We start from the raw sequence: 18,212 nt of genomic DNA on the forward strand, positions 1-18,212 counted from the left end.
ACTAGTGTGGGAACTTATCCTACTCTTAATTGTGCCATACAATTTAGAGGGTATAAGCAGCAATACATCTTTGGAGTCTTTAGTGTAGAAACCTGAATGCAAATGTACAATATTTTGCGCCAAGAACTAAAGAGTAATTTGACGGTTCTACTCCTCGTATACACCAAAACGAAAATTGGGATAAATGCTGAACAAAAAGGACACTTTGTTGATTTTTCTGGTAGAAGAATCGGGAAGGGAGAAGCTGGAAGCAAAGATAAGGGACGTGAAGGTAATGAAAACCCAATCCCAGTTAAAAAGAGGAGATAAAAAATCCTTGCAAATCCTTGCTCCTGCATAGTCAAGGGACACCTAAGTGACTAGAAGACCATAATGTGACGTCGTATCTCATCCTATGTACGTTGTCAACTTGAGACTGAAGGTGCTTTTTCCCCAGTAACAGCATCAAAAAATCAAGTTTAACAGCAGCATTCGCTGAGATAACTTTTCATTGTGCCACAGGTATACAAAGACATCAAATGCATGACGCCATAACCAATATAGAAGAATATGTCGTTCAAAAAGTGACATTTCCAGCTTTATATGAGATAAACCACAGCACTTATGCAACAAGGCGGCAGCACGGGTGAATAACCCCTCTGTTGGGGTCATTAAAGGGCTTTCAAAGGTAAAATGTGGACTCTTCAAAAGGCAAAAAGAATTTCCCAAATTTACAACAATTAGGCCTACAAGAGAGGAACAAGAGTGACTGTCTATGATACAATTCAAGCACAAGGAAAAAACCCAATTCCAATCACTTCGCCAGAAGTGGCTTGTAATATCTGAAACGTGGTTATACAGCAAAGACAAATCAAGCCCTCCTTTTACTGAGGCGCCAAGAGTTAGGCTCATGATATCTGTCATAAAGTGGTTCAATCCGTTCTTGTCTCTTGCGCTTGCTCATCTTTGTGGGATCTGACACCTTGAAAAATCTCGGTGCCAGTTCAACAAGCCACTTTGGATCTATGACTGTTACCTCACGCATATACTCTTTTGTGGTCATCACCAGCTCATGGTAGATAACCCAATCAGGTTGTCTTTGAAAAAGGGCACTGCTTGGATGAATATAAACTGGTTGGTTCTCCACCAGGGTCCTATAACCCTCTTGTGGATCCTTCCTGGCAGCATGGAAGAAGAAGCCTGCTGTAATAGCCTTCCTAATCTTGGTGAAATTCTTTCCAGCACCCAAGACATCCAATTTATACCTGTACAAGAACAAAATTAATTTAGTAACACCATCCAAGGTTCTAAGTTACAGAGGAAACACGTAAAGAAACTGAGAATAACTGCATTACAGAAACATGTACACTAGGAATGGTTAAGCATACAAGCATGTCACAGAAATGTAACTACCAAAGTAACTGCTTGTTCACAAAAGATATGCAGTAGTATTTCTTCATCCGCATAAAAGGCAGATTGTTAACCAAGTTACTAAACCACGAGATACATAAATTTAACAAGGTTCCTTTACTATCAGGTTAAACTTGCCAAGGAGCAAAGAGAACACAGATCAAACAAATTAAAAAACAAAACAGTACCATATCTATAGCCTCAGTTAAGAAAACTTTCAAAGATTATAATGTGAACAGTCATAAACTTGAGCAGATTCCTAATCACCAACAGTGCACCAGTTTAAAGGATGGAAATACATACTTGTCCATGATGGAGAGAAGTTGCTTCCTAACATCCTGAGCTCTCCTCAAAGATCGGGACTGAACAAAGTTTTCAAAGCACCATGGACCAGAAAAGTTTTTTGCTTTCCAAGCCTCATAAACCGCAAGTAACGTCAAATGATCTCCCTCCGGCTGGAAAAATTTAGCCCTTTTCTGATCCGCTTGAGCCTGTTTTTCCCTTGGACGATAGAAGATATTTCCGGTTTGAATCATTGCAATTATTGTTAAAATCTCATCACTGCAACCAAGATCGACACTAGCTAGAAGCATCTTAGATAAAGGGGGATCAAGAGGAAATTCGGCCATTTTCCTGCCCAATTTAGTAAGAAGTCCCTCTTCATCCAAAGCTCCAAGACTGTAAAGTTGTTCCATGGCAGATATGAGGGCTTGAGGAGAAGGAGGGTCCATAAAATCGAAAGACAGAAGATCATTAATGCCCATAGCTTTCATATTAAGAGTAGTTGTCCCAAGATTAATCCTCTGAATTTCTGGAATTGTGGTGGGTGGCATTTCATTGTGGAATGCACTCTCTGTGTACAGACGATAACACTTTCCGGGTCCTGTACGTCCAGCACGTCCTGCTCTCTGTTTTGCTGAGGCTTGGGAAATTGGAGTTATCACCAACGAATCCAATCCTTGTTTAGGATTGTAAACATTCTGCTTGGCAAATCCAGGATCGATGACATAGAATATACCATCAATTGTCAACGAAGCTTCAGCAATGTTGGTTGCGACAACAACTTTTCTCTTTCCTAGAGGGGCTGGTTCAAAAATTCTTGATTGCATTTCACTTGGAAGGGCACTGTATACTGGTAAGATGATTAACTCGGGAACATTTTTACCCAGCCCTTTCATTCTCTCATAGAGACATTGACATGCATAATCGATTTCTTCCTGACCAGTTAAGAAGAGTAAAACATCACCTTCAGGCTCGGTCAAATGGATTTGCAAGACTGTAATTAGAGAAGCATCAAGGTAGTCACTTTCTGGCTGCTTAGTGTATAGTATTTCAACTGGAAAAGTTCTTCCGGGAATGGTGAAGATGTTACAGTTGAAGAAATAACCCGAGAATTTCTCAGCATCCAGTGTGGCAGACGTGACAATCAAACGAAGGTCGGGTCTCCGTTTCACAAGTTGCTTAAGCAGCCCAAAAAGCACATCAGTATGAATTGTCCTCTCATGAGCTTCATCCAGCATGATCACAGAATATTGAGACAAATTCTCATCAACCAGAATCTCCCTCAGCAACATGCCATCAGTCATATACTTGATGACAGTGTCAGGTCCAGTGCAATCCTCAAAACGGATAGCATACCCCACCTCTTCACCCAAACGGCAACCGAACTCCTCAGCGACCCTCTTAGCCACAGACATGGCAGCCACCCTCCGAGGCTGAGTGCATCCAATTTTACCCTTGGTAGTATATCCAGCCTCAGCTAAATACTGGGTAACCTGAGTCGTTTTGCCTGAACCTGTCTCACCAATCACAACCAAAACCTGATTATCATGGACAGCCTGTATTAACTCTTTCTTTAGCTTATAAATGGGCAGGCTCTGCCTTTGCTCCTGAATAGAAAGCTTGGATCTTTGCCCAAAAGTAAGAGCTTTTCCATAGGCATCCTTTTTCCATTCTGGCATGTCATATGCTGACAATCCAACACCCCTCAACTCTTGTGCCAAATGCCTCTCGCCTGTCTCAGGCATTGGGTCTTCCCATGGTCGATTCAAATCTTTTGGAATTGAATCCAGCATTGTCCTCTGCTGCTGCTCCCTTACTTCTCTTCTCTCTTTTATTAAAGCAGACTGAAGTGCAGCAGCACGACTCAATGAGCCCTCGGGATTCTTAAAGATCTTAACAGGAGACATGTCTATGGAGTAGCGACTCTGGCCTTGCAAGAAAGCTGGCTCATCTTCATTCAGCTCAATTTCTAGCTCCTCCTCGGCACCTTCCTCCTGATACATCAAACCATCTCCTTCATCATCATACATGGGATATTCTTTAACACCCAAAACCCCGGAAGCGATGAGTTGTTTTGCCTCCCATCTCTCAGGTGAACTCATTCTCTTCAACGGCCTCCTTGAAGGCATAGAATCATCTTCTTCATTGATTTTAATCCCTGAAAGCCCTGTTTTAGTCACAGGACCCCCATTACTATTTGGATTTGCTCTCAAACCATCATCTTCACCACTCTTCTTCAATGGCAACAAATCCTTGCCAGAATTTTGATCAACATCCCTCATTGACAAACTCAACTTCTGCCCATTCATGGAAATCACCTTCACATAAACTTCCTGATCCCTCTTTACAACATCCTTGGCATTAGTTATCCTCCTAGTTGCCATCTGAGAAACGTGGACCAATCCCTCCTTCCCTCTAAACTCATTCAGCTGAACGAAACAACCTGATTCCATCACCCTCGACACCCTCCCCTTATACACCTGATATAATTCTGGCTCACCTCCCATATGCCTGCCATTGTTCCTCTCCCTTCTTTCATTGTTATCAATATCTTCACGGTCATAGCCATCTCTCCCGCTCCTCTCATGTCGACTCTGCATGTGCCTTTTCCTAGTTTCATCATTATCGTAGCCATCATCCCTTTCTCTCTTCCTATCCCTATCCCTGTCCCTACCTCTATCTCGGTCGCTATCTCTATCCCTGCCTCTATCTCTATCTCTATCTCTATCTCTGTCTCTGTTTCCATCCCTTTCTCTTTCCCTCCTCCTGCCCCTATCTCTGTCCCGGTCCCTTTCTCGTCTATCCCTGTATCTATCTTCTTCTTTCTCTTCTTCCTCTCGCTGCTTACTCCTAGCTTCCAACTGAATCTCCCGCTCCAATTCCTTCACTTTCTCTCTACTATCTGCAATCTTCAAAGCTGAATACCCTGATTTCTTTTCCTCAACCTTAGGTTCCTTCTCGGACTTAGGTTTGGGAGGCAAAATAGCATGAATAATGGTCAGCAGAGTCCGGACAAAATAATCGGGCATCTCAGCACCATTCTCTTTAAGCTTAGCATCAAACTCATCCACATTCTCACAATTTCTACCAATTTCAGTAATAAATTCAGCTAAAACCTTCTCCCCAACACCTAAATGAGTCTCGAGTTCTGAACATACCTTAGAGACGAGCGAGAGATACTCTAATTCCTTCAGCCCAGGGCCGTCCCCCATCTCCACGACGTATGAACAGCCTCAATCAATCAAGTCTTCCAGAAAACCAGCAACCGGCAAGCCGATGAGAAACAAAACCCTAGCCAATCAACTGGAGTTCGCAACCTATCTTAATCAGGAGTCCCAATAAGGAACAAAACTTAATTTAATCTCTACAAAGAGTATTTATAGGCCGCCGGAGGAACGGTTCCCCCAAAAAACAAAAACACAAAAAAAAAAAAAGAGAGAGAGAGAAAAAGGTTGGGATGGCGCGGTTTAAGATTCGTGATTTGTCCTCGTCGGAATTTGGGGTCTTGACTAATGCGCGGTTTCCGTTGTTTGCGTCGGTGGTGGTGTTTATTTATGAATCCAATACGGCAACGTTTTGGCCGCGTAGAATTTAGAAAAAAGTTTACTGTCAATTGATGCCCTAAATTATCAATATGCTTGTATTTAGTTATCTGTAGCAAATTGCTCAAATCGATTACAAGCCCATGCATTTTTATATGCCCTAAAAACTAAAAGGCCTTTAGTACCCCTAAATGAAAAAATAATTCTTGATGCAAATTTGTTGCACTAAACTAAAATCTTTTCCTAAAACAACACAATTAAATGTTAGTAAAGTCACTCAAAAAATACAACATCAAATAATGAAAATTAGAGGTTTAAAATACTTATCATATTCTAATTTTTTTTTTTAAGATGTAATATTTTCTTCAAATAATGAGGCCCAAATTCTTTTTAACACAGAAATGAGCTTCTAGCCTTCCCCAATGTTTGATGCATTTGGATCAGCCGTAGTTACCATATGGTTTTGAACTGAAAAAATTCATACCCTTTCTCAATTGGCATATTCCAATTTGTTTGCATCAATTTCGTTTTGTCAGTTCTTCAGGCCCATCATCTTTCTTACGAGTTTGGATTTAAACTTTTCAAACTCAAAGCCCGCTGTACATAGCGTTATAGGTCTCGTAGGATAAGATCTATATCAAGGCCCAAAATCAAACCCAGGTCCATTTACTGTGTATGATCGTATGTTTCGATTTGAAATAAAACTTATCCATATATATATATTTAACCTGAATCCTGAATTTGATAGCGAAAACTTCTGACAGATTAGTAATCTAATAAATCAAGAGTAAGCACATCCTATCATTTTCTGATATTATTTTTCTTGAAAATTGCTTCTCAAGTACTCATAGTAGAAGATGAAGTCAGAATCGAAGCTGTTCCTTGTACTGACTAATTGTTTGTCATTAATTAGTTGGACCCTTCGATGGATGCAACGAGACGAACTGAAAGAGAATCTGAATCCCATCCCATCTCATTAATTTTTAGAGGAAAATGCATGCCGGGTATAGTTGACCGTCGGTTTCTTATTTCAAGAGTAGAAACAGGTAGTAGAATTCTTCCCTCATCACTAATACGTTGAAATTTGGTTGCAAAAGGTTGTAGCAATACATGAAAAGTCCCCCCCCCCCCCCCCTCCCCTCTCTTGTTTGTTGTTGGCAGCGACTTTGCTACGTGAAAAAGTCTCGTAGAAAGAAGTCAAGAACAGAGATTTTTATCTTATTTTAGGAAGTATTTCAGGACAAGATTAATTGAGGGGAAAACAAGTGACTGGAATTAAAAGATTTATCTTCGTTTCGTTCCCTAACTTCAACTTGATAGTTACATAGACTCAAAATATTGATCCAAAGATAGAGATCCCACGAAATAGAATTCCAAAAAGTTTCACAGCGAGTAAAAACTTGTGTATGACATTTTGATTGTTTCAGGGAAAAAGTGAAAACCCTGTGGAACGTAAGAAGCATCAAGCTAAATCATAAAAAAGAAACAAGTTTTAGGAATAACATCTACAACGAGACAAAATTTTACAATACCTAAGAAAAGGTAATTACATTCTGAATTGCTACTTTTTTATATTTTCCTTGTAAGATTTGAGACTGCCAACCAATAACTGTGGAACGTACGAAGCAAGATGAAATGCGTAATGTTTGGCTTTAGAACTAGATCTTGTAACAAAACTATAATTACATCAACGGTTCTGACTAGTTGGTTACCAACGCAATAAAAACTAGAGAATAGTAATACTAAAATCAGCAGCAAATGGAGCCATAAATTCCCAAAAGATAAACCAAGCAAGCAAAATTTTACTTTTGTCAGTTGTGACAATTTTCTTCTCTCTCTCTCTCTCTCTCTCTCTAAAAGCTTCTTAGAAGTTTAGGTTAACCATTTGGCAATCTTTAATATGGTTATATTGAAAGTAAAAAATTATATTGTTTTCATATATTCGAATTCAGAAAAAAAAAAACATAGAGTTCCAAAATTTATGTTTATCCCTAATTGATGGCTCTTCAAATTGTTGCTTCAAACTCTTTTTGTGAAACTAAATTTTACAAATTTTTTCTTAATTTCATGGATGAATTCATAAAGGCACGACTGAAATATGGGTCTCAAACTCTTTTTTTTTTTTTTTTTTTGTTATTAGAGGATGTAGAAAAGAGAAGAGAGGAGAGGAGATGGGAGTTTTAATCGTGTATGATTAGTTCGATTGAGTATTTTCTATTCTAGCGGCTTCAAGGTTGGTCTTCTTTGTACGGAAAGGAGATTCAGGTCTATGGGTAGGATACTTTCTATTTGTAAGGTATCTTTATGAGAAAATTGCCGATTTAGTCCACACATTTTTGACAAAAAACTTTTTGAGTCCCTCGCATATAAAATTGGCCAAAATAATCCCTTAAATATAAACATTTTGCCTCTTTGGTTCCAAAACTCATTTTTGCTCATTTTTTCAGTCAAAAAGATGCATGCTTACCTCATGTGCCCATAATTGCGAAGACAAAATGAAGCATGTGATTTCCATTTCAGTTGTAGATGTAACCAATTTATTAGTAAAAATATGGTAGAAAGGTTTAGTGCATAAAATTGATTGTACAGCACCACCAATGAACATAAGAATAGGCGATATTCATTGGGTGAAGAGTACCCCATAGAGTAAAAACTTCCATAACCAATTGACCAAAATGAGGATCCCAAATTGCATGAGTAGGAAGTCTTATGTGTAAAGAATTTGGTGGGTGAAAATTGAGAAAGGGAAGTCATGTGGTTTTTTTTTTTGGGTGAAAGGAAATGAATTTTATTCCAGTTAGCCCTAAAATTATGAATATGCGAGGCAGGCATGCATTTTTTTTTTTGGCCAGAAAACTAGGAAAAAAAATGAGTTTTGGGACCAAAAGTACAAAAATTGTTATATATGAGGGACTAGTTTGGTTGATTTCAAATATGGTGGACTAAAAAAGTTTTTTCTAAAAATGTGAGGGACTAATTTGACAAATTTCTCTATCTTGTATGATCAAATCAGTTGGGCAGAAGAGGTAATCTAACGAAGAGGGAGGATACGGGAAAATTTCTAATTTTGAAATGTAGATAATTCAGGGGTGGTGTTGTATATCACCAAGATAATTTTCTTCACTTTAATTGTGTCTAACAAAATTTTCAGGTTTTGAGAAAAAATGGTTGATTAGATACAAAAAAACTTTAGTAACTATTACTAGCTATCACTAATCATTTTCTCCCAATTTTTTTTTCCTTAATAACCAAATGTTTTTTCTTTACCTCACTTTCCCTCTAACTTAAAAACGTCTTAAGCTTGCCTTAATAATGCCCAAGAGGTAAACGAGCGGCCCATAAATGGGTTTGCCTGTCGCTAAGGTTCAATGCCTTTCTAGGACACAGAACTAACTTAGGAATATGCATACAATTAAGCATAGTTGTGGTCCATGCCGAGCTGAGGATGATCAAATAAATGGAGGAAATGTTGCTGCTGTTTAATCATTAATGGTGGCTGTACTTAAAAAGAAGAGAACGCTTTCTGTCTTCATTGTTGTGGACGCCAGAAATTTTGCGCGTTGTTGGCTGGTGGACGCTATATCGATCCTCATGCTGGTGGTTGGTGGCTGGTGACCAGAATTTTTATTTAAGAGAGACCAACGTATACATGATACTACAAATCTACCTTATCTCAAGTCAAAATTTTATTAATCTTGTAAGGTAATACAAGTATTGAAAGGGAAAGATGTTGGCAATAATTGTGAGATATAAGGTTTGAACTCTTTTTTTGAACTCGAGTTTTATTAAGTTTTCTATATTCCAAGACTAATAGTAGCGCAACTTTGTATCGATACCATTTTTTAATCTATGTTAAATTGATTTGTACAAAAAAAAAAACTCTTTTAAACAAAGATATTCAAGATTGAAGAATAAGTGCTTGCAAGATATCCTTCAATTGAAAATGTTCCAAGAAAAAAAAAAAAGAAAAACTTTAAGTTAGAAGTTAGATTCTGACTGACTCAACATTGAAATGAAATTTGTTCTTTCACCAATTTACATCTCACGCCTTATTGTTAATTTTCCTATTTATTATACATTTTTCTAATGTTAAAAATTCAATTTGGCTAGGTGTTATCTTTTTCTCTTAGAAAAGTATAGCTAATTTGAAAATATATCTAAATGCAAGGATATTGTGATCGCATATATTTATATGGTAAGTTAACTACTGCAATTTAGATACGTTGACGTGTGCCCGAAAAAAAAAAATCTTAATACTCATACAAGATTTACCTCATTTGTTATCCATTTTTTTAGTTCCTTAATAATTAATTATATATGAAATTTACCTGCCTTATTTATCTCTTAACCTTATTTTTTATCTCATAAAATAGATAACATGTCCTCGTGACCCCAAACAAGTCGTCCTGTTCTAGTTTAAGCTAGGGCTGCAAACGAATCGAGCCGCTCGCGAGCGGCTCGAGTCAAGCTCAAGCTCGAGCTCGAGCTCAGAATATTAAGCTCGTTAGCTCGCGAGCCGGCTCGCGAGCTTGGGTATATATATATATTTTTTATTTTTATTTTTATTTAATAATAAAATTACGTATATTATATATATATATTTTTATTTTTTTATTTTCATAGTAAAATTACGTATATATCCTTAATATTTTATAATTTATTAAGAAAAAAATATTATTTTATTTATTTTTTTAAAAATAAAATAATTATTTTTTATTTTTTTTCGAGCTCGGCTCGACTTGATTCGAGTCGAGCTCGAGCTCGAAATTTGCCAGCTCGTCGAGCTCGAGCTCGAGCTCGAGCTTGGTAAAATTTAGTCGAGGCTCGGCTCGATTAGCTCAAAGCTCGACTCGGCTCGGCTCGTTTGCAGCCCTAGTTTAAGCCTCTCGATTCATCAAATTTCCTATCACAAAAACCCAAAATCACAAACACCTTGCCGTTAATTAAGCCAAGCAAAACATCAAATTTGGTTTGCTTTCCTTCATTTTCCGTTGAGAAATTTCTTTAGGCCTTAGACATTTCCACAAAGGGAAAGTCAATAGCTTTCCCCATCATTTCCGAGAATATCCGTACATGATACTGTAACCACGCCAGTTGTGGACCTAGCGGTATAGTCTAGACATGAGCTCCAGAATGCTGATGCATATGCATAGCTCAGTTTCAAAGTTCAAACAAGCATCCCATCATTTACAATGATGGGCCATAATCTGAAGCACGAGTTTGACAATACTTTTGTGTATGTGTTAGATCTTGGAGGCTCTGTCCTCCTGATTATACATGTAGTCCAGATCATATAGTCCAGCATGTGCATGATTGCGTCCCCTGCTGCAAGAGCGTAGTGATTGATGAATATTCTCATTCTTGAAAACTTCCCAGTAAAAACAGGAGATCGCGACATAAAATTTAGAAAACGAGACTCTGCATAATGCCACATCTGAATTCAAATCTGAAACCAAGAAAATGATGCTCATTTCCTTTTTTTCAATGAACATGACTGATGTTCTACTAAACTGGCTGTCAAGTTTTTAAATTAAGAATCCAATTTATTGGAGAATAAAAAAAAAAATTTAAGGGTAAGTAAGTATAAGACCGCCATATGTGAAGGCTACCTACCACTCTTCATTGGATTTGTTTCTATTGATCTCTCCATTTAAGTATATTTAAATTATTATAACTTTATAAAATCATCCGATTTTGTCATTAATTTTCTTTTGATCTGTAGATCAACATACTAAAAATGATATTCTTTTGAGAATATTTTTGGCATTCGATTTATACGAAAATATTTGAACAGTGAAAGATGAGTCAAAATTGTATCAAAGAGTTATAGCGATTAATCATATGGCAAAATTTAGCCAATTTCATATCAAATTTTATGTATAACTTACACAAGTGACGAAATATATCATGAACGATGTTGATTTTTTTAAAATAATTTTTTAATTAATTTGGTTGGAGCGTAATGGAGAGAAATTCTCCTCATTGCAATGGAGAGTATTTCTCCTTCACCCCCAATACGGCCTCCCCTACAACTAGAAATTTTAAGAGAATAGATTTAAAAACAAATTACTATAAACAGAGGGAAAATAAGGCTGCGGTAAATGGTGGCTGAAATCAGATCCTCAACTGTTTGATTGTAAACTTAATTCAATCTGAGGAACCAAATGCAGGTGGAAGATGCTATGGATTTTGCAGAATCTTCTGTTCTGGCGACTTCAAGTTTGGTCTTCTTTGTACGGAAAGAAGAAGATTCAGTGTTCTTCTGGCCTATGGGTATGATACTTCGATTTTAAGGTATCTTTATTATAACACCCACTTGTATAAAATAAGTTGGCCAGAAGGAGATGAGAAACTTTCTAATTCTGAATTCTAGACAATTCAGGCATGGTGGTGTTGTACATTTCATAAAATGGAGTCGCCAAAGATTAATTCAGATTCCATGAATTTCAACTTTTTGGTTCTAATTCTTGTTGATTTTAAGTTTTGCAAGGACTAATACAAATTTTCAAAGTTTTGTAAGCGTCTAATTTCGTTCGACTTATAGCCATTAGAACCCGGCGTCTACTGACATATTAGAATATTGTTTGGTTCGAGCATATTGCCGTCCATGCCAAGTAGAGGATGATCAAACAAGTGGGTGTAATTTTATTTTTTTTTTGTCGACACGATAGATTTTACATTACAATTACTCCTACTCTACACTAAACAGGTAAAGGAGAATTCAGTGAATCACCACCCGTGAGTACCTATGCACCCGCTGGCGAAATGTTTTCAAGAAAGCCTGGTTATTAGAATACAGGCGGCCAAATAGAGCTTTAAAGCTCTCTTAGTTAAACAAATGGGGGTAATGTTGCTATTTAATGGTTGTTATACTTGAAAAATGAGAACGCAGTTTCTGTCTTTATTATTGTGGACGGAAGGAATTTGCGTTGTGGTACCATATTGAGAATCGAATAATAATTCATTCCACAACATTTTAGATTCATGGCCATTCAACAGTCATGATGTTTACATTGTCCAGATTTTTTTGATCCCAGTGTTTTCAGGTCCAAGAAAATGGTGGCCTGTGAGAACTTTTTGAAACATAAACACGTCCAAATTTTCTCCGTAGATAGAGCAAAATTTGTATTTGCAAAATGCACAATTCTGACTTGCATACTCCATGCAGCAAAATGTGCTATGTCCTCACGCTGGTGGTTGGTGGATGGTGACCTGTAGAGATGTCTTCTGACCCTTCAGTTTGCATTTTGAAGTCTGTAAAATTGCCTTCTGAATTTATGGCCTGATGACAAGTGCATAGGCAACAAATTGGTGTTAAAAAAAAAAAGCCACCTAAAAAAAAAATGGGGAAAAAGAAGGACGGAATCCACAAGAAGTGGGTGATGGAGGCTGGCAAGGCTGCAATCAAATATAGCCTTACATCAACAACGACTTCAGAAATGAAAAGGTCTGTCAAAGCTAATTGCCTTATTTCCTTGCGCTAAAGTAAAACGGCTGCTGTATTACGAGTCGTTTATCGCAAATTAAATAAATCTAAGGAAGATTCATCTCGACCAATTAAATGTTCATTTTAAGGCTTTTCTTGGAAGGACAGTCGATTATTGGTCTAGAAATGCAAATAAATTACACACGGTTAATTTTGTTTTCTAAAAGTTTTGAGGCCAATAGCTTATGGAATATCAATTATTAGAAGGTCAAGAATTAGAATCCTTGGCATATTTGAAGTTCAATCGATTTCTGCTAGTCAATTCATTTGCGTCCATCTCAGCGGGACACAATTTCTCCCCCGGCCCCCGGGGACGTGCTCAGTTCCATCTCATGAAAATCAGTGATTTACCGGCGAGCCAAGGAAATATCATGATGCAGCTGCTCAATGAATCCTCCCTTGAAATTTCTGACAATTTCACCTCGTTTCGTCTCTACGAGATTTTAAATATTATATTTACCTCTCATTATTTTGGAGTTCGTCCATTTATCCAAAAAATTAATTAACCCTTCCATTAACTTTTTGTAGCCTGCTATACATGATTGATTATCACTATAAATTTCTATCTTTTATGTGATGCATTTGCGAGTTGATTTTTAGTTGGATTTGTTATATGAATTTTCTATAAGCCATGGGAAGAATGATTTGAGAATGAGAATTGATAGTCTTTAGTATTTCATATGAATTATTTATGAGTATGGATTGACATTATTGTCATGCTAAAATTGCAAACCAGGGAGGTAAATGTAATATAGAAAACTACAAGGGAGCCAAGAGAAATTATTGTTAGAAACCTCAAGGTAAGTTCATAAAATTATCCTTAATTTATCAACAAAAAAAAAAAAAAAAAAACCCCTGGATGATATGTTGAAGGATAATCGAGGCAAAAGGCAGCAAGAACAATTGATGAAATGATATTATTGAATATAAAAGAATTTTTGTTTGCGAGGGAATTAGATAAGTAGTTTGCCCCTCGAAAAAGGCTAGAACCTCATGGCGTCCACCCTTGACTGAATTCAAAACTTTCCTGTGTTGGACTTTGACACTTTGACCACTACTTTTCCAACCTGCTTGGCTCTTGGCTGGCTGCTTATTTTGCTCCTCTCCCTCTCTATCCTTCCTTTTAATGCTTTTTCTAGTTTTTATGGTTTTCTTTCTGACAAATCGTTCTGTGTACTGACATCTCCTTTACTACCTTTCATTCAAAAATAATCCTTCCTATGAACAGAATCCTACCCCACTTTGGGGTGGAGTTTTTCTTTATTTTTCCATTATATTGAATTGCTGATGCTGATGCATGCATACCTTTGGGCTTTTCCCTTAATTACTTTTTTGTTACTTTTCAAATTTTCTCTTCCTTGCTGAGGCCCATCAGTTTTAATTTTCTTCATACTTTCTTTAGGTTGTAGCTTTCAAGAATCAAGAGTCCCCCTTCCCCCTTTCTTCCCTGCCAACACCCAGCCTCCTACCCCGGCCCCCACCCCACCCTTCTTACTTCCCGGAGATAAACGGAGTCTCACACAGGGAAGTTTAAATATGCCTCCGCAAGTTGGCAGTTCATATTCCCATTGACAAATAGTTGTTCATATGAATTCAGGAAGCCGATCATGCATGAACCTTAGCAGCTTGTGGAAAGTTTATGGATTCTGTCTTCTCCCTTGGTGAAGGAGACCGTGCCATCTTTCTCCAACACTTGGTTCAGTCTTTTGGTTGCACTTACATCTGCCTCTGGTCGTACGATCCCCAGCCGTCCATGTAAGAGCCAATTGAAAACCCTCCAGTTTCCCATTTCTGTACTGTAAAATGTAAAGCAATCGGTACCTGAAAAGTTTCTTTTCTGATCAGTTGTTTAAGGTACCGAGATGGATACTACCACGAAAGAAGTAATAACCAACAGCCAAGTACATCATCAGGAAGTCTTGCTCACAGACGCTTCATTGAATATGGGCAATCAATCATCATTGTTGACAGCAGGTATGTATACATGCACAGAAAAATCAAATTGGTAAGGACTAAAACAGCACTTCGTGCACATTATATCAATATTTATGTTTGAAAAAGTTCTTTTTCTTTATTCCTTTCACTTTTAGCCACATTCCAGGATTGGCTTTTCTGAACAATCGTCCTTACATGGAGCTTCAGTTGGCCGATCTTCGCAGGATGGCTTCCACTGAAACTCAACGCTTATTCTATGAGGTATATATGATGTTTACACATGTGATACATGTTACGACACCTTTAGAACACTTACATTTATTGCTGGCCTAATTCGGTTTCCATTTTTTGTGATATTGCAGGAAGCTGGGATCAAGGTTTGTTAAGTTAACAATTTCCTTTTACTTTGTTTATTAGTGCAGTCTTCTTAATTTTCTAGTTCTAGCGCTTCTTGATCAGTCTTTAACCTTAAATTATCATAATGCACCGTATCTTGCATGATTCTGAAGCTTCCTCTTTTAAATGTGAATATTCTAGACAGCCATATTTATGGGGTGCAACGCTGGGGAGATTGAGCTTGGGTTTTCTGACGGCTCCCAGGTAAAAGAAAACTTGCCACATCCCAAAATTAATAAATACTATTACACACTACAGTTGGCACATTAAGCCCAACTACCTACCTTGGCCTCAGGAGGGTTATGTCTATATAAATTATTCATTGCTTTCAATATAGAAAGAGAGACTCCTTCCACCTTTCAGGTCAATATGGAATTGGAGATGAGGAACTTGTTCCCTGTTGATTTCTCTCGACCATTATTAGATCCAACAACAACCAGAGATCAGCTTCCCCAGCAGCTAAGCACTACTGATCAGAACCGGCCTGCCTCATCTTCATCATCCTTAAGGTCTTTATCATACGATAGCCCCGAGTACTCTCCCCTCCTGTTTGATATGCCAGCCACTTCTTACCTCGTCCCTGAACCACAACGAGAAGCAATGATTCAACAGGCTTTAGGATCAGCTCATCGGCCAGTATTTTCACCAACCGCTGCTAGTCCACACCAGCAAGCTATCAGGGCCTTGAATCAAATCAGAAACATTCAGTTACCGACAATTGAGAGCGAAGATGCTGCAATGACAGAAGCCATGATTGCTGTCATATCATCTAGTGCTTCTCCTTCATCATCTGTTCAACAACCCCAACAAAATTTCCCGCCTAATTACCGAGTAAATGGATCACATGCTAGTGCATTCAGAAGGTACAGGCCATCCTTAGCCCCCAGGCTGCCAACTTCGTCCAGAATCCAAGGGGAGAATGTGGTCAAAAGATCAATCACGTTTCTCAGAACCTTAAACTCAATGCGATCTCAAGTACAAATGCTAGCAGGCCGGACATCAAGCACTCTGCATCATATGATATCAGAGAGAAGAAGACGAGAAAAACTCAATGAAAGCTTTCAGGCATTGAGATCACTGCTTCCTCCTGGAACCAAGGTATAATAAAGATTTTATAGTCCAAAATCTTAGTAATCCAATAGCAGAATTATTTTTTTGCAAACAAATCTCTTATTTAGGGGGAGTAAATAAAATTGCATTTTCAGAAGGATAAAGCCTCGGTGCTAACGAGTACAAGGGAGTACTTGAGTTCTTTGAAAGATCAAGTTGCTGAACTTAGTAAAAGGAACCATGTATTAGAGGCACAACTTTTGCCAAAAATGTCTGCAGCTATTGAGGAAACAAGTAGCGGTGTCTCGTCCGTCGAGAGGGTTGAGGTGCAGATTAGAGATGTTGGTGCATCCACATCAGCATCATCATCATCATCATCATCATCAAGAATTGTGGACTTGCAAGTGATATTGAGGGCTGAAGTTAGCATGGTAGATTTAGTGGTTCGTTTGCTGGAGTTCTTGAAAATTGATCAAAATGTAAGCTTAATGTCTGTAGAAGCCAACACAAGAATGGCAGAACCAACTTCCGTAAGCAACGTAGTTTTGATGAGGCTGAGAATTGAGGTATGCGCTGCACTCCTGTCTTTTACATAAGCATCAGATCTTTAGTACTCAAGGTTAACTGTTTTAAATGTTATTGTTTCCTTTGCCGTTTTGATACCTTTTTGCAAAAGATACTCATTTTTACCAAGAATATATGGTATTGATATTGTGGTAACAAACATTGAACTGAAGAATTTCGAATGATAAAGTTGAGGCCAATGATCACTTACTTCTTCAACCAGCGCATTTTTTGAAAATTTAGAATGCTATATATCTTCCAAGGAAGAATTTGAGATACCTAAAAAATAGTGCAACTTATTTGTTTGTTGCACTCGACATCCCTCTCTAGGAATTCAACTATGCAAAGATGGGAGTTTTTTTTTTAATCACACTAGATAACTTGGTAAATTTGACTTTTAAGATACATATTCAAATTGGTTTATAATGACTTCACTTAAATATTGAGTGCTCTTAGCTTATATGTAGTATGAACAAATATTTTATCATGAACCAAATATATGTATGAACAATAGTAGCTAAAAAACTAAGATAACTCCAAATTGATGGAATCTTCTTTACTTGTATGCTAAAACTAATCCTGTCTAGGGGACATTACACTTGCACGAGTATCATCCAATGTGACCACTTGATAAATATAGAAATTCAGAAGGAAGTTTCCGTGACATCAAGCTTGCAGTTCCTCCACTCAATATTGAACTAATCAAAATATTAAAATAACTTTTTCTTGAAGAAAAAATATAATTGGTGTCTAATTTTCTTGGTTCATTCTCCATGTAGGAAGGTGAATGGGACGAGTCTGCCTTCCAAGAAGCCATAAGGAGGGTTCTTAATGACCTTGCGCAGTGACTAATGCCACCAAACCATCTCATGACACTTGTATTACTTGTGCCAAATTACGTAAAGTTTTTCCCATGATTTAGAGACCGGCGGCTCCCGTAGACCTCAGCTGGAGATTGGGGGTGGTTGTTGGTCATCTTTTTCCCAGCTAACAAATCAAGCAGCAAACCGGGTAAAGGTAGCAGAGAGATTGTAGAAGAGTTTGATTCATCTTCTAGCACTCGTCACAATTTTGGTAGCCAACAAAATCTTGATACGAATTTACGAGCAAAGCTTCCCTTAAGGAAGCCAGGCTGAAGTATAGACAATGACTGGATGATCTACGTGCAAAAGTTTGTCTTTTTTTTTTTTGGAAAACTATCTCTTGTAACTTTTAACTCATATAAATTACATACTCCATGCCTATATATTTTTGAACTTAATTAATTGTCTGATTGTTGGAAAGAATTTTTAGTCTGCTGGTTCCTATTCCATCATTTAAATTTTAGGGTTTTCTTTCTTGTCGATTATTTCAGCTTTTCAAAACTTGACAACAAGAAGAGGATAGGCCAGTAAACACCCCTTTGAAACAATCTAGGACTTCGGAGCCTGTGCGTTGCTCTATAGAGTTTCGAAGCCAAAAATTACTTCGTAAAAGCATCTCTCTCTGGAGGTCTTTTTCAGACGAGTACTTTTTATTAAGAGTCAATACAAGAAACAAAATCGAAGGCCCACAAACTAATTTTGTGT

At 37.7% G+C, this 18,212-nt stretch overlaps 2 protein-coding genes across 3 annotated transcripts; one reads left to right on the plus strand and one right to left on the minus strand.

Moving 5' to 3' along the window:
- Positions 1-552: 552 nt before the first annotated feature.
- On the minus strand, positions 553-5,213 carry LOC113697421 (probable pre-mRNA-splicing factor ATP-dependent RNA helicase DEAH5). The gene is made up of 2 exons (XM_072055014.1): positions 1,693-5,213; positions 553-1,244 (listed from the first exon to the last, which is right to left on the minus strand). The coding sequence occupies exons 1-2, from the start codon at positions 4,881-4,883 to the stop codon at positions 851-853; spliced, it is 3,585 nt and encodes a 1,194-aa protein (XP_071911115.1). The 5' UTR covers positions 4,884-5,213; the 3' UTR covers positions 553-850.
- Positions 5,214-13,885: 8,672 nt separating this feature from the next.
- Positions 13,886-17,939, plus strand: LOC113695577 (putative transcription factor bHLH041). 2 transcript variants are annotated; one of them, XM_027214709.2, is made up of 8 exons: positions 13,886-14,454; positions 14,545-14,673; positions 14,790-14,895; positions 14,997-15,011; positions 15,172-15,234; positions 15,394-16,128; positions 16,236-16,646; positions 17,424-17,939. In XM_027214709.2, exons 1-8 carry the CDS (start codon positions 14,339-14,341, stop codon positions 17,490-17,492), a joined length of 1,644 nt encoding a protein of 547 aa, XP_027070510.2. In that variant the 5' UTR covers positions 13,886-14,338; the 3' UTR covers positions 17,493-17,939. The 2 variants fall into 2 exon arrangements, with proteins under 2 accessions (XP_027070510.2, XP_071911118.1); XM_072055017.1 differs by having other exon boundaries at positions 13,887-14,454; positions 14,801-14,895.
- Positions 17,940-18,212: the final 273 nt, after the last annotated feature.

This window comes from Coffea arabica, chromosome 6e, assembly GCF_036785885.1.
Source record: "Coffea arabica cultivar ET-39 chromosome 6e, Coffea Arabica ET-39 HiFi, whole genome shotgun sequence".
Lineage (NCBI taxonomy): Eukaryota > Viridiplantae > Streptophyta > Magnoliopsida > Gentianales > Rubiaceae > Coffea > Coffea arabica.

What these genes read in the sequence shown, in the direction of transcription:
- LOC113697421 (XM_072055014.1), bottom strand. Translation starts at nt 4,883, where the DNA reads ATGGGGGACGGCCCTGGGCTGAAGGAATTAGAGTATCTCTCGCTCGTC. An exon ending in CTTCTCTCCATCATGGACAA is followed by an intron (nt 1,245 to 1,692) that starts GTATGTATTTCC and finishes GTTCTTGTACAG; the next exon opens with GTATAAATTGGATGTCTTGG.
- LOC113695577 (XM_027214709.2), top strand. Translation starts at nt 14,339, where the DNA reads ATGGATTCTGTCTTCTCCCTTGGTGAAGGAGACCGTGCCATCTTTCTC. An exon ending in ATCATCATTGTTGACAGCAG is followed by an intron (nt 14,674 to 14,789) that starts GTATGTATACAT and finishes TTTCACTTTTAG; the next exon opens with CCACATTCCAGGATTGGCTT. An exon ending in TGCTTCCTCCTGGAACCAAG is followed by an intron (nt 16,129 to 16,235) that starts GTATAATAAAGA and finishes TTGCATTTTCAG; the next exon opens with AAGGATAAAGCCTCGGTGCT.